Source organism: Notolepis coatsorum, assembly GCF_963971535.1.
Source record: "Notolepis coatsorum genome assembly, chromosome: 3".
In the NCBI taxonomy this organism is placed as follows: Eukaryota; Metazoa; Chordata; class Actinopteri; order Aulopiformes; family Paralepididae; genus Notolepis; species Notolepis coatsorum.
In genome coordinates this window covers 40,680,902-40,695,113 of record NC_140167.1, presented here as the reverse complement: position 1 = coordinate 40,695,113, position 14,212 = coordinate 40,680,902, and the positions used below count along the sequence as shown (strand labels likewise).

At 44.6% G+C, this 14,212-nt stretch overlaps 1 protein-coding gene across 1 annotated transcript in view; it reads right to left on the bottom strand.

Moving 5' to 3' along the window:
• Nucleotides 1-14,077, bottom strand: part of prlh2r (prolactin releasing hormone 2 receptor) — a gene marked incomplete at both ends in the record, with an annotated part of 46,557 nt that extends 32,480 nt beyond the window's left edge. The window contains 2 exons of the mRNA XM_084311178.1: nt 12,379-12,667; nt 13,271-14,077. Of these exons, the coding sequence (XP_084167304.1) occupies nt 12,379-12,667; nt 13,271-14,077 (1,096 nt within the window). The remainder of the gene's footprint in view (nt 1-12,378; nt 12,668-13,270) is intronic.
• Nucleotides 14,078-14,212: the final 135 nt, after the last annotated feature.

Below are 14,212 nucleotides of genomic sequence, written 5' to 3'. Positions count from 1 at the left end.
CAGAACTTGTAAGTCGCTTTGGATAAAAGCGTCAGCTAAATGACTAAATGTAAATGTAAATTATGTCACGTCCAAACTCAATTTAGTTAGGTTATGCCCTAAGTAATCGTGGTGCATTGAATTTTAGTAGCTAATTTTGTTATAGTTACTAAGCCTCTAGTGTCAACCTATGGAACAGCTCTAGAGTTTATAGTTGATGACAGCACAAGTTGGATCCATACTTCTCAAGTTTCTGGCTTTGGGAGAGAGTAGCTCATGTTCATAAATATTGATTGAACTGTCTTAGGAAATAATAACTCCATGGAAATAACATATTCGATTTAAAGATTTGAGTGGTGTTCAACTTTTAAGGTCCTGAATAGTTTTGAGTCCTGGTCAAAAAGCAGTAAATGATAATATTGAGTACATAGGGTTTAATTGGAGTGGTGCTGGGCTTGGGTCTCTGATTACAGATGAATGTGTGAAATGCAATCGTCCTAACAATAGAAGTATGAGTCAGAATTGGAGATAATGATAATGGACGTGTGAAAGGTGAGCCAATATAATGCTATTTGAGCAAGAGTAATAGAGTAAGAGTAATGAACAGTGATTTAGATTAGTCACTACAGCTGATTGCATTGTCACTCATTTCTGACCCAGTAATGCGTGTGTTTGAGCGTTGACCACAAGAGAGATCCCCAACAATGCGCAGTGGTTTAGATCTTTATTTTTTAAGTATTTTCTTGACTATTCTACAATATATGGACACAGTCTTATGATTGTGAAAGGGTCCTTATAGCATATATTTATGCAATAGCCATTGTGTTTGTACAGTATGCACTTTATGCATTGCTCTTGATCTGCCAATTGTGTGCTCATTTTATGCCTATGTATTTTTTTACTGCTGTGAAGCACTTTGAGCTGCAATTCTTGTATGAAAGGTGCTATACAAATAATATAATAATCATTATTATTATTATTAAAATGCAAATTTACCTTTATGTATGCAGATTCCATCTGCCTTTTTGCCTCAGTGTTTCTTATTCAATAATGGACTGTATTTTTGTTTTGTCTCACAGATGGGTGAAATTCTGCAACAGCAGAAAAACTACACTGAATAAATTAAAAAAAAAAAAAAATCTAACCCTGACTAACCTTACTGTCATGCACTTGTCCTAATAAACTAACCTACACTGTAACACGCAACACTTTGATGAACATTGTTACTCAGCTGATAGAGTTATACCCTTCTTGCTGTCTTGTCGCACAGAACTTGTAAGTCGCTTTGGATAAAAGCGTCAGCTAAATGACTAAATGTAAATGTAAATGTAAATAATACATGCATTCAATATGAAATCGATTATTTGTGCAGATGTATCTCATATTATGCACATACATAATATACTATTAAAGTATTCCTATAAATTGTATATTTGGACTCGCATTATATGTACATGAACATCATTCTTGTGAGGATTGGTTCATTCCCCGCCACACGCTCCGCTCCTTTAAGGTACTGTGTTGATTGGTGCATTCCCCGCCACACGCTCCGCTCCTTTAAGGTACTGTGTTGATTGGTGCATTCCCCGCCACACGCTTTTGGAGCAAGTATCAATTCCAGCACGCACCTGTCATAGTTTTTGATAATTATCGCCCCAGAGGCTTTTTATACTGGGACTTCCCTTCAATCGATGTTGGGTCGTTTTGAATACTTCTGTTTCTGCTCCCCGTTGCTGTGCCTCGTCTACTCTCCCTCCAGGACATCTGTGGATTGCCGCTGGTGAAGACCTTGTCCCCCCGTTTTGAGCTGCGCCTCGTTTACCCGCTTTACTCTTGCGCTTTGGTGAGTTTGAACCAAACGCCTTTTTGGACTATTCTGTTTTGTGTGTTTTGAAGAACACTGAAGAGTTCTATTTTTGCTTACACTTGACTCAGCTAAGTTGTGTGTTAAAGGAGACACTGAAGATTATCATTTTGCTTGCACTGGACTCAGCTGGGGTGTGTGTTTAGAAGAGACACTGAAGATTATCGTTTTTGTTTTGCACTGACCCTCAGCTAAATTGTGTGTTGTGGTGAACACTGAAGATATCGTTTTGTTTGTTCTGGACTCAGCTAAGGGAGGAGGAGACCGCACTGCCTCTGTGTGATGTGGACTGTTATTGATCTCTCTCTCTCTCTCTCTTTTCCACCTCGAGTTGAAGCTGGGAGTATCTGCAGAGCCGCTTCGGCGTCAACACCGTTTCCCCACCTCGAACACCAAGAGGATCTGCAGAGCCGCAGATAACTCTGCTGAAGGCAGTCTCCCTTTGTTTCAAGATTGTTACTTGCTCCTTTTTGACTCTGAAAATAAATACGCCCTAGTATTTGGCTAACTCTGAACTACCTGTCTGTGCCGTGCGTTTGAGGTCGGTTTCAAACCCTAACAATTCTTGTGTGTGCCTTGTAAGCCTGTATGGGCTGAGCATCTTGATGTAAAATATGTCCATCAGTTACTTGTAATGACCTGTTTTGATTTTGGACACTAATATATCCAAAATATGAGAAAGGAGTTGCAACACACACTGTCTCTGGTGATTGAACCAACTGAAATGTAGTTTGGGGAGGAGTTCCCAAACCTTTCCACGCTTAGGACCCACATAAATAGAAATGCAACCATTTGGTGTGGAACCCTATCATGTGGCCACCTGAGAAGAGGTGTCCTACCCCTGGCAATAGAAGTAGGTAAGTGAGGAAGCTATAGAGCAGGGGTGGCCAACCCGCGGCTCGCGAGCCGCATGCGGCTCTTTGCCCGTTAATGTGCGGCTCTTCCATCCATATACAATTAAAAAAAAAGTATAATAAAAAAAATAATTCTAATATCACTCGTTCCATAAGGACGTAGAATAAACATTTAAAAAAATATATTTAAATGGTCCATTTGCATGTTCTTGGTATCTGAATCTAGGGACATATATGGATCAGTGTCAGAAATAGTGTGTCTGTTACTATAGGCTTGAGTAAATTGTAATGAACCAAAGGAGAATATCAATTCTATTTAAAAAAAAAATAAAGATTATCTTTGACTGTGAATAACACCATGCTAAAATTGACCAGACCTGAAAAATCTAAGCAAATGAATAAATGGAAGATGATTAAACAGAAGGTTTTGTAGATACAGTACTGAATTCTGCCATCTTTTTTATAATGTAAATGTCTCCACCATTTTTCAACACTGTTTTTTGCAAGACGTTCACAGAAAGGTAGAGAAACTAACTGCGTTCTGTTTTATGGCAATAACGTTCAGGTTTGTGGGAGATAATCCCAAAAAATAAGAGAAATAAAAAAGTAAATCCAGAAGTCAGATGATTGACAGGGGCTGGCGTGAGCTGGGTAGGGTAGTTTTTCTAAATTCGAAAGCCCCGAGTCTCTTCCTTCAAAAGACTACACTCACTTTTGGCTGTGCCACTTCCTCCTGTCAATATGCGCCGGTTTCCGACTCAATGCCCTGAGATTTCTATAATCTTATATTTCACTAATAACAGTTAAAATCATTGGTAAACAAACGTAATGCTGAAAATATACACTTTTACTGTATATTTCGGGCATAAGAGGTTAACCCTGTGCAGGGGCGTATCTAGACCCAGCACTTCAGTAGGGCACAGAGGGGCACCAAAAACTATGAAGCGGGAGCGCGGCCGCGAAAAAAATTTGGCCGGTTTTGGCCGGTTTGTGGGCGAAAATGGGTGAATTTTGTAACTATTTTTTTTTTACTTTATTTCGGTTTTAGGGTTAGGTTAGGGTTATGTTATTTATTTATTTTGGGGAGCCAGCCCCCCCAAACTCCTGAAATGCATAGAAATCTATGAAATAAATAAAACAATCTGACATTTATATTAAAAAGAGCTAGCCCCCCAAACCCCTAAAATACATAGAAATCTATGCATTTTGGAACAGTTACTATATATATAGTCAAGAAAGCATTTAGTCATACTTAAAGTTTAAAGTGCTTTACTTGCATTGAACATTGCATTGAACATTGAACATTGAGGAGACATCATTAGAAAGCACAATGTATGTTTCCATAGTTACGCAGATGACACACAATTGTACATCTCCGCTGAACCAAATTATCACACAGCTATAAACTCCATTTCCGCCTGTCTCTTAGCAATAAACAAATGGATGACGAACAACTTCCTAAAATTAAATGAGGGCAAAACTGAAATCCTACTAGTCGGTCCTATAACAAAAAGAGAAATGTTACAGAGCAATATGGGGCAACTTACTCCTTGGATCAAACCCGAAGTTACAAGTAAGTAACCTACACTGGCTTCCGGTAACATTTAGAATTGATTTCAAGGTCCTCCTCCTTATATACAAAGTATAAACATTGCGATCATTTACTACTGGTCTATTGAAGGTACCAAGCCACAGTCTAAAGAAAATCGGGGATGCAGCCTTTGCTAACTATATGCAGTATGCACCAAAGTTATGGAACACACTACCTATGGACATTAGGGAAGCTAGATCTCTTAATATTTTCAGAAATAAGCTAAAAACGTACCTCTTCACCATAGCCTTCTAATACACCCCGCTGTTGATTGTACTGTAGCACTATTTTACTCTGGCCATTCTATTGCATAATTTTACTATCTATTCTACTATTCTATTATTGCACTGTATTATTGGTGTGCAAACCAGTCAACTTACAAAAAAGAGCCTGTTGGAGGATTTCAACAAGATAAATGCGACAACATTGCAAAATATTTCACTATAATATTTCAAAGCGAAGTAAAAAATATTATAATAATTATTTGATCATGTTAAATGATTATTTGATCATGTTAAAAAAGGGGAAATAAAAAACATTTGTAAGAAAAGAAAAACGATTTTTATTTTTATTTCTTTTAATCAGTGGGGCACAGATGATCATCAGTAGGGCACGTGCCCTACTGATAGTGGTCTAAATACGCCGATGACCCTGTGAGGCCCAAATTAAAAAGACATTAGCAACTTCAGAGGGTGGGACATATAAACACATTTACTATCAAATAGCATTGTGAGGCTGAACAACAGGACCAATTGACTATACATGTGCGTAACATTTTTAAAATAAACATTTACAGACTTTTTTTTTTTCTTCTTTTTAATGACTAAACATGATTTAGTAATTTTGCAACCGGGGGTCTCACAGGGTACTTTTTAACCCCGTGAGGCCCAAATAAAAAAGACATTAGCAACTTCAGAGGCCAGAGGGTGAGACCTATAAACACATGAAGAGTGCTGTGACTGAAAAAAAAAGTTGAGAAACGCTGGTATATGTGTGGCTCTTTGTGGTACCACAGTCATTTTTGTGGCTCTAGTCTCTGACTGGTTGGCCACCCCTGCTATAGAGTGTATTTGGTCTGTGACCTGGGAGGTAATGAAAATAAATTGCACTTTGTTTTATTGTAGTCTACTTTATATGATATGCTTTGTAAGAATTCAGAAGTAAAATCCAGAATTATTTTGGTTTGATGAAAATGAGACTAGACTGTATAATACACAATCAGTTAATTTGATGCATGTCAAGTATGAAAGCTATACTAATATACTAATCATGTTTACCTATAATTTGTATTTGGTCTCACACCTATGTCCATGGAAATTGATGAGTCTGCCTTGTAAGCCCGCTTAGGCTTGGCATCTATTATCAAGAAGATACTACATTGATATCAGAATACAGACTCTCATCTGAGTAGATTTTTGTTGTTGGACATTTAGTACATCTAACGTTAAATGTCAATATATTTTACCACTATTTAGTTGTACATATTTTCTAGTATAACGTTATGATGGTCAATTTGAGAAAATATCAACAGTCAGGGAAGGTCTAGTCACGATTGCAGGATCTGTTCTCAAGAGGGCAAACTGATCCCTTCATCATTATGATAAACCCACATTTTATTTCCTCTTCTATGCCCTGTATCTGCTTGAGATTAATAAGCGAAGAAAATATGTATCAAATCACACCATTTATTGACTGAAATTTAACATAAAATACACAACATGGTGCGTATATTGTTGAAATACAGCAATCCTATGTAAGTGAGGGTGTAGTGAAGGATGGGATATTAGATTATAATAACAGCTTGGGTTACATTCATGTAGCTTCATAGTCAAATCGCAAATCTGCCTCAGCATATTCTCATTTTCAAATAGTCATGCTATCACATTGCAATATTATAAACATATATACAACAATGAGAAGAGAAGCATATATTACAGAAATCACAGCAAAATCACTATCTGAAGTATGAGGTGCCTTTAGACTTACTGGGACACAAGGATGATTAAGTACAACAACCACATTACATATTTTTCTTAGGTACCGACACTAAAGTCCGGCACTAAAACCAAGAAATCCACAAATATATTGTAAAATGTAACCATTATACACATAAACTTTATTATACACATAAGAAATACAATTATATGCATACACAATAATAGAATGATGATTTGATTATATTTGTTTGTCTGTGTAAGCCCAGTCCATGAACATACGGTTATCATATAACCATAATTATATGAGTATAGCGAGCGCTCTGCACTCTAGTGGAACCCTATCCCTTATCAATCTAATACTGAATCATTTTCTTCACATGTACACACCCATCCGCCTGGCCACACCCACATCCGCTCCGCTACATAAGCGGGACGTGGCCATACTAACAGCTCCTTCCCAAGTCTTTCACCACCGAAGGCGAAAACCACGGGGTCCTCAGTGAGTCAGTGCAGAGCGCTTGCTATACTCATATAACTATGGTTATAGGATAACCGTATGTTATATATCGTATAGCTTACGCTCTGCACTCTAGTGGAACACAGGAGCTGAGCAGAGCGGAAGCTTGACAAATGTACCCGCTGAGGCCCCCCACAACCATCAGAACCGGGGAGGACCCGAGCCCTTGGACCCCCCTAGAGGGGGACGGGAGGGAATCGGATCCGACTGTGCGAAGAGGGTTTAGCAACTCAACGCACAGGGTGAGCAGATCGTGGGACTTACCTTAACACAGAAGGACCTGCGACTACTCAGGCGTGCATCCCACATGCCACTAGGGAACGAACGGGAAGGGGAAAAAAAATGTTACAGCCCCTAACATCACGGGGTCAAAGGTCAAGAACCCAACCCGTGGCAAGGCCATAGCAGCGGAGCGCGGAGGAGGACCCAGCCCCAGGAACAGCCTGAGGGTCAGGACCCCCCGGAAAGGGGGCCTGGTGAGGCCAACGATGCCGTAGCATCGAGACCCCACCAGACGGTCACTAGTGACACCACGCCCCACATCGCCAGCGTATCGGACAGAGCCCAATCGAAGAGCAGGCCCTTCCCCCCTACAGCACGCCGCCCTGAAGCACTCTACAGAGGCTACACCCCCACAACACTGTGGGGCCAGTCGGCGCACCGGGGAGACAACCCCCAAAGAGGTTGATCCCTCAATCCTGGCAACAGGTCAAGAGCGTAACTCAACCTGTGCCCGGAGCACTGCGGACTAGACAGGTGCCTAAGGGGTCTACTGTGAACAGCACCCCGGCGGAAGAGGCGTTCTGTATGCTGTGCACCATGTCGCAGCCTCCACAAAACCCGACCCCCTAGAGAGGCCGAGCTAGAGAAGGCTGACACGATTGGCAGACGTCATGAAAAGTGCGGGGGCACACTCGCAGGCAGACAGGGTTAAGCCCGGCCTAAACCCGAGAGTCGACTCCGCTACCAACACACCGGGGAATCAACCACCCCCCTATGTTTAGTTTAACAGGAGGCGGTTGTTCCCTTAAGCCCCCAAGAAAAAACTCCAAAACACAACTGCGCGTATACACCGGCTATACAGGCAGTACAAGTGTTTCAGTTTTCAAGAAGGGGTTAACCCAGGCCAACAGGTAGACGAGAACGAGTCCGGACCTGGGCCCGGCGGACCGGGACGTACACAGGGATGCCAGAGGGGTACAATAGAACCACCTCGACAGCCCCCTCCCAGCCCCGCCAAGCAGGGGAAGGGAGGGGCGAACAAGAATGGAGAAGGACCAGGCCCCTTAGCACAGCGCAAGGTACAACACAATATGGACCAAGCAACTGCGAAGGATAACTCGTAGTGACGTAACCACGACACACACCTCCATAACATCAAACCCTGCGACGCCCGGGCCAACCCGACATTTCCCCCCCGAAAAAGCACAAAGTCCTTCAGGGTACCAGAACAGCAGATCTGCGCCCCGGCGGACAACGGGTTAACTGACCTGGTCCGGCGCGACCAGAACCAGTCCCGTGTCCTAATCACGCCACCATCCCCAGTCCTAAGAGGGGGGTAGGTACGCGTGTCGATCTAAAACATCACAGAGGGCGCCACAAAGACGGTCAGAACATGAACGCACCGTGCCCGGTGGCCCACCCCATGGGCGTGAGACCCCTCCGCCAATGTTTCGATCTACTCCGTCATCTCCCCCCAGAGATGAGCAAGAGTTCGTCGAGACTAACCTAGTACACTGCCGCTCGGAAGAGATAAAATCTCCATCCTAGTTGCTCTACAAAAAACGCCGTTTCTATAATGAGCAACGAAGGCGCGCCAGCCCATGCGTGGTTCCACACTGAAGCACCCAGGGCCAGCGCTATGTACACGTCGAGACCCAAAACACATCAATGGGTAATTCTAACAAGAAACCAGATAACGTTCCCTCCATGCCGCCTGGGACGAGCGGTAGGAAGCTGGCCAAAAGACACAGATATGGGCCCCATATGACGCGTCTAAGGGAAAGAAACCCTGCCAACACTGCTCTGTATAAAGAGAGGAGACAGGGAACCCCCAGAGAGACCTCCCACGTAATTGAAAAGATATATGTAAACATTGAGCCACATGACCAAAAGCTCAACACATATGCAATAGAGAGCAGAGCAGAAAACAAAGTTTCTAACGCACCGCATAACCAAGGACGCGGCAAGGGGGGGTGCGGCGGGGGCTGCAGCACCCCCTGCTGGCGGGGAGTGTAACTGCAACTGCAAGGTTGTTTTGGCCTTTATTCCATTGTAATACCGAGGCTACTCAATGTCACTGAGCGAGCGGCACTGCAGATTTACCCTACTCTTGGAATTCATTACCAGATCCTCATAGGGGCGCTGTCTCGATAATGCAGTGTTATTAAAGAAGCCGCAAGCGTGTAGCCAACGCATGAACCAGTTGGGATTCGAATAGACGCGGCCTGGAAGCCTGGAAGCGTCAACGCGGAACTGGAAATCCGTTGGTAAAAGAAATAGCGGCCTGGAATAGTTTTTGGGACAATTCGCAGTAAAGGAATATATCTGTCGGCGATGTTGTATGCGGGAACGAATTGCAGAGAGGGAGGACTGACTGAAGTGGAGTGTGTTTACTTGTGTCTCAGAAAAGAAATGTCTCAAAAAACGAATATCTGATTTCTTTAATAATAATAACCTGGACGTGCTGCATATACATCAGGATATTCTGGACTCACAGGACATTCATGTTGTCATGAAGGAGTTTATTTCCACCACTCCTGAACGCAAGACCACCATCGGTGTTCTACCGTCTCCGGAATAGGTAATGTTATTATCGCTCCTGCGGGGATTGTTGTTGTGACAGTCAGTGACACACACACACACACACACACACACACACACACACACACACACACACACACACACACACACACACACACAGATCCTGTGCGGTGTGCGAAACGAAACTGCTGCATGTTGGTGTTCAAGTTTGTCTGTTGTAGTGTATAATATTGATCTTTCAAATGAATGGAAAATCACGAATGATGCGCTTCGCGCATGCATTTAATATGACGTTATTATTATTATTATTTATCTCTGACTCCGACCGCCGCACCCCCAAGTCTGACTCACTTCCCGCGTGCCTGCGCATAACTCAATCTTGACAATGACAGCGGTCCACAACATGGAGCCTGAAAAAAAACTCACGGAAGCCTCACGACCAATAGAAACGCGCCCAGTGACGTATTCTATGGCCGGGGAAATTCCGTGACCCACCTGCCAAAATATGGCGTGGCCCCCCCCCCCCCCCCCCCCCTCTCCCCACCCTGTGACGCGTTGACCCAACAGCGTGACAGGAAGACCGAAGAACAGGAGGTCCAACCCCCTGGCCAATCAGAAAAATGGGGGGAGGGGTTTATCAGTTCACCCCCTTATGACCCCATACCCCAGATACGATGAAAACAAACAAGCAGCAATGATACCAGTTTACCTAGCATGCTACATGAAAAGTGTATATCCACTATGATAAGCTCAACCATTTGCACGCCAGCCACAGACGATAAACTTGTTTGTGAAAACGGGTTTTTATTCAAGGCTTTAGGCTCATGTGCGAACACGTCACCCGTGTTTATATACTTCACCAAGTAAAGAGAAAACACAGACGTTTAAAGAGAGGGTCAAAGACCTCGGTACAAGCTACATATGTGATTACTTCTGTAGGCTAACACTCTAACCTGGTTGTGGACTCGATGCCATGTTTCCCAAACGTAACAGAATACACACAACCCCCTCAGATAAAAAGGTAAAATTCACTCTTACTACTGCAAGAAGAACACAGTTCTTCATGATGAGGGAAGACAAGTCTTTCGACCGAGTGCTAGCCACAGGCCTTGCTAAGCACACATATATATAGCGACCAGAAAACAATTTTCAAGAAAACTGTCCTACTCCCTAAGCAAACACACAACCCCCCCCCCAATATATAGTGAATAAACACACATTTTGTAACAAAAAACAGTCCCTCACCAGGAGGGACTTTTTAATTTAATAACAAAATCATATTTTGGGGGGGGGGGGGGGGGGGGTAAACAGGGGAGTCACTAGCGGCGCCTGCCGCGTGCAGAGCGCTGCTTGCCCCCACGGGGAGCCGGCCCGGAGGAACGGTTCTGGGGAGCCTGGTCACGACGATCCCTACCGTTACCTCCGGGCGTGGGGCGGCTGGCTGCAGCGGCATCCGACGCAGCAGATAGGCATCTTGTCTCAGGGTTGGAGGTTCTAACCCAACCCTGGAGTACAAAAGACCCCAAGGAGACGCAACACTCCCTGCCACTCCCCGAGGGGGAGAGTGATACGTCTCTACTGGGGCTTCGAACAAGAGAGCTCTCGCCCCCTCCATATAATCCTCAGTCTCCATCGGAAATGGAGACGAGGCAAGAGAACTCTCGTCCGGCTCCAGCACAACATCAAAGCCTGGCCGTTCGCCCCTGCTGCTCGCCACCTTACGACGAGAGCGAGCTGAGGCGAGAGTCTGCATCACAAATCCCCTGCCACCAGAGGAGCTGTCGGCCTATCGGCCGACTGACCACTGGCGGGGGAACCAGGGCCGAAACCAGGCCATCTCACGGGAGATGGAGGCTCAACGGCCCCTCGGAGAGGCAAACTCACCACCGGGCGCTGCCCGGGCGTATCTGACTGCCACGACCGCGGAGCCAGAGACGCCCCACGACGCACGGAGGACGCGGCAATGGTGAAGCGCTGGTGAAGGGTGACGTTGCGAGCGTCCAACCCTTCGAAGGTCCAACCCTCCGAAGGTGCAAACATTATGTCTTAGCTTTTCTCATACATTTGCGAGAGAGAGAAAAATAAGATACAATGTCCACACTCCTTTCCAACAACTATTTCGGCACTAAACTCAAGTGGTGTATACAGACACTTGTCGGTGGTGAAAATAGGGAAGGAGCTGTTAGTATGGCCACGTCCCCGCTTATGTAGAGGAGCGGATGTGGGTGTGGCCAGGCGGATGGGTGTGTACATGTGAAGAAAATTATTCAGTATTAGATTGATAAGGGATAGGGTTCCACTAGAGTGCAGAGCGTAAGCTATACGATATATAACATACAGTGATATAGGAATCTGACCACCAGAAACATTGGTGTTGTTGTTTAAAAGATACATGGCTGTCAGTCTGAAAATAATTACCTTTGAGGGGGGAGATATTTGACATGGTTTTCATCCAATATCTCATTCATAGATGGAACATCAGGGGCTTTAGACCTAGCTCGAATCTAATAGTAGCTTCGCAAGCCAGGAATTTTTTTTTGCGTTTGTTCACATGTGTTGTAAACATTATGCACACTTTTTTTCTGGCTTGCAATGCTACTTCTAGATTAGAGTTTGTTCCTAAAGCCCCTGCTGTTCCATCTATCAAAATACATACAGTAACATTGTGCTACATATAGTACTTGTATTTTGAAATACAGTAATTCTACATCAGTGAAGGTGTAGTGATAAATGGGATATTTAGTAGCCACACTCCAAGGCTCTCAAATAATGAGATAGGCATTTCGAGAACTGAACATTCTAACGATGATGTCACCAGAGTACAACTATGTGCCCTCACCTACAGTGGCAAGCCTAAGGGTTACTCTTGTTACGTCTACTGGCTCCTGGCATGTCAGCGGTGGAGCCGTGAAGGTGTGGCATTCTGTGGGATGTCGCCTGAATACTTGACCCCTTCCCACTTCCTCCGCCTTTTCCTCTCCACTGGGACAGGAAATTACGACACAGGTAGGAAAGGAACTTGTCGTGCAGCGAGGCGTAGATGAAGGGGTTGCAGCAGGTGGAGCTCATGGCAAAGAGGTGACAGGACACCTGGATGACATTGATGTAATTCTTCCCCAGGATGGAGAAGTCTGTGTCCAGGTCACGAATCAGGTTCACCACCTGCAGAGATGCATAGCAACAGGATATTACGTCTGTGAAAACACTTTGACTCAACTATGTAAGAAAGAGCTCTTTTCATGATGATCCATCAATTCATCAATCAATCAATCAATAAATCTATCTATCTATCTATCTATCTATCTATCTATCTATCTATCTATCTATCTATCTATCTATCTATCTATCTATCTATCTATCTATCTATCTATCTATCTATCTATCTATCTATCTATCTATCTATCTATCTATCTATCTATCTATCTATCTATCTATCTATCTATCTATCTATCTATCCATCCATCCATCCATCCATCCATCCATCCATCCATCCATCCATCCATCCATCCATCCATCCATCCATCCATCCATCCATCCATCCATCCATCCATCCATCCATCCATCTATCTATCTATCTATCTATCTATCTATCTATCTATCTATCTATCTATCTATCTATCTATCTATCTATCTATCTATCTATCTATCTATCTATCTATCTATCTATCTATCTATCTATCTATCTATCCATCTATCCATCCAGCCCTCCATCCTTCCATCTATCCACCAACTCATTCACCCATCCATCCAACCATCTATGTGTACCTGTAAGGGGAGCCAGGAGAAAGCAAAGCAGACAACAGACACCAGCAGTAGGCAGAAGGTCTTCCCCCTCCTTTTGCTCCAGTTGGTTTGTTCGGATTCCAAGGTTGAGGCTGCGGTCAGGCCTGACGCGGTCCTGTGTCTCAGCCGGCAGGATATAGCGCAGTAGGAGATGGAGACAGCAGCCAGTGGGACAAAGTATGAAAAGAAGAGGACAAAACAGGAATAGATGAGGCGTCCTTGCTCCTGTCCATGCCAGAACTCTTCACAAATGGCCATCTGTAGGCCTGCAGCCCTCAGGTCCAGGTAATATGTGTGCAGTGCCGTGGGAGTGGACAGTGCCAGGGAGGACAGCCAGATCAGGACCACCAGACCCCAGCAGAACTGGCAACCCGCTCTCTTCCGCAAGGGGTAGGCCACGACCACGTATCGGTCCACCGCGATGGCCATGAGGGACAGTACCGCCGCGAACACAGTCGCAGACTGCATGACAGTGACAAAATGACACATGAAGCATCCGAATATCCACCCGCGGCTGTCAAAGGCATAGGAGGCCGTTAACGGGACGCAGAAGATACACATGACCAAGTCAACGACGGCCAGGTTACCAATGAGGAAATTTGTGGTGTTGCGCCTCTTCTTGTTTAAGCCGATGAGGAAGAGAAGGAGGATGTTACCACCACAGGCTACAAGAACCACAGCTGAGTAGAGCGGGATGAAGAAGGACTTCAGGTCTAACAGGAGGTCTAGCCCTGAGAAAGGGGGGGGCGGGAATAACGACGATGACAAGGGAGGGTCAGAGGAGTTATAGAAGGAAGGGGAGGAGGAGGAGGAGGAGGAGGAGGAGGAGGAGGAGGAGGAGGAGGAGGAGGAGGAAGAGGAGAAGGAGGGTGAGTCAGAGAAGGAGAAGGAGGGGAGTGAAGACAAGGAGGAGGCTTGAAGAGA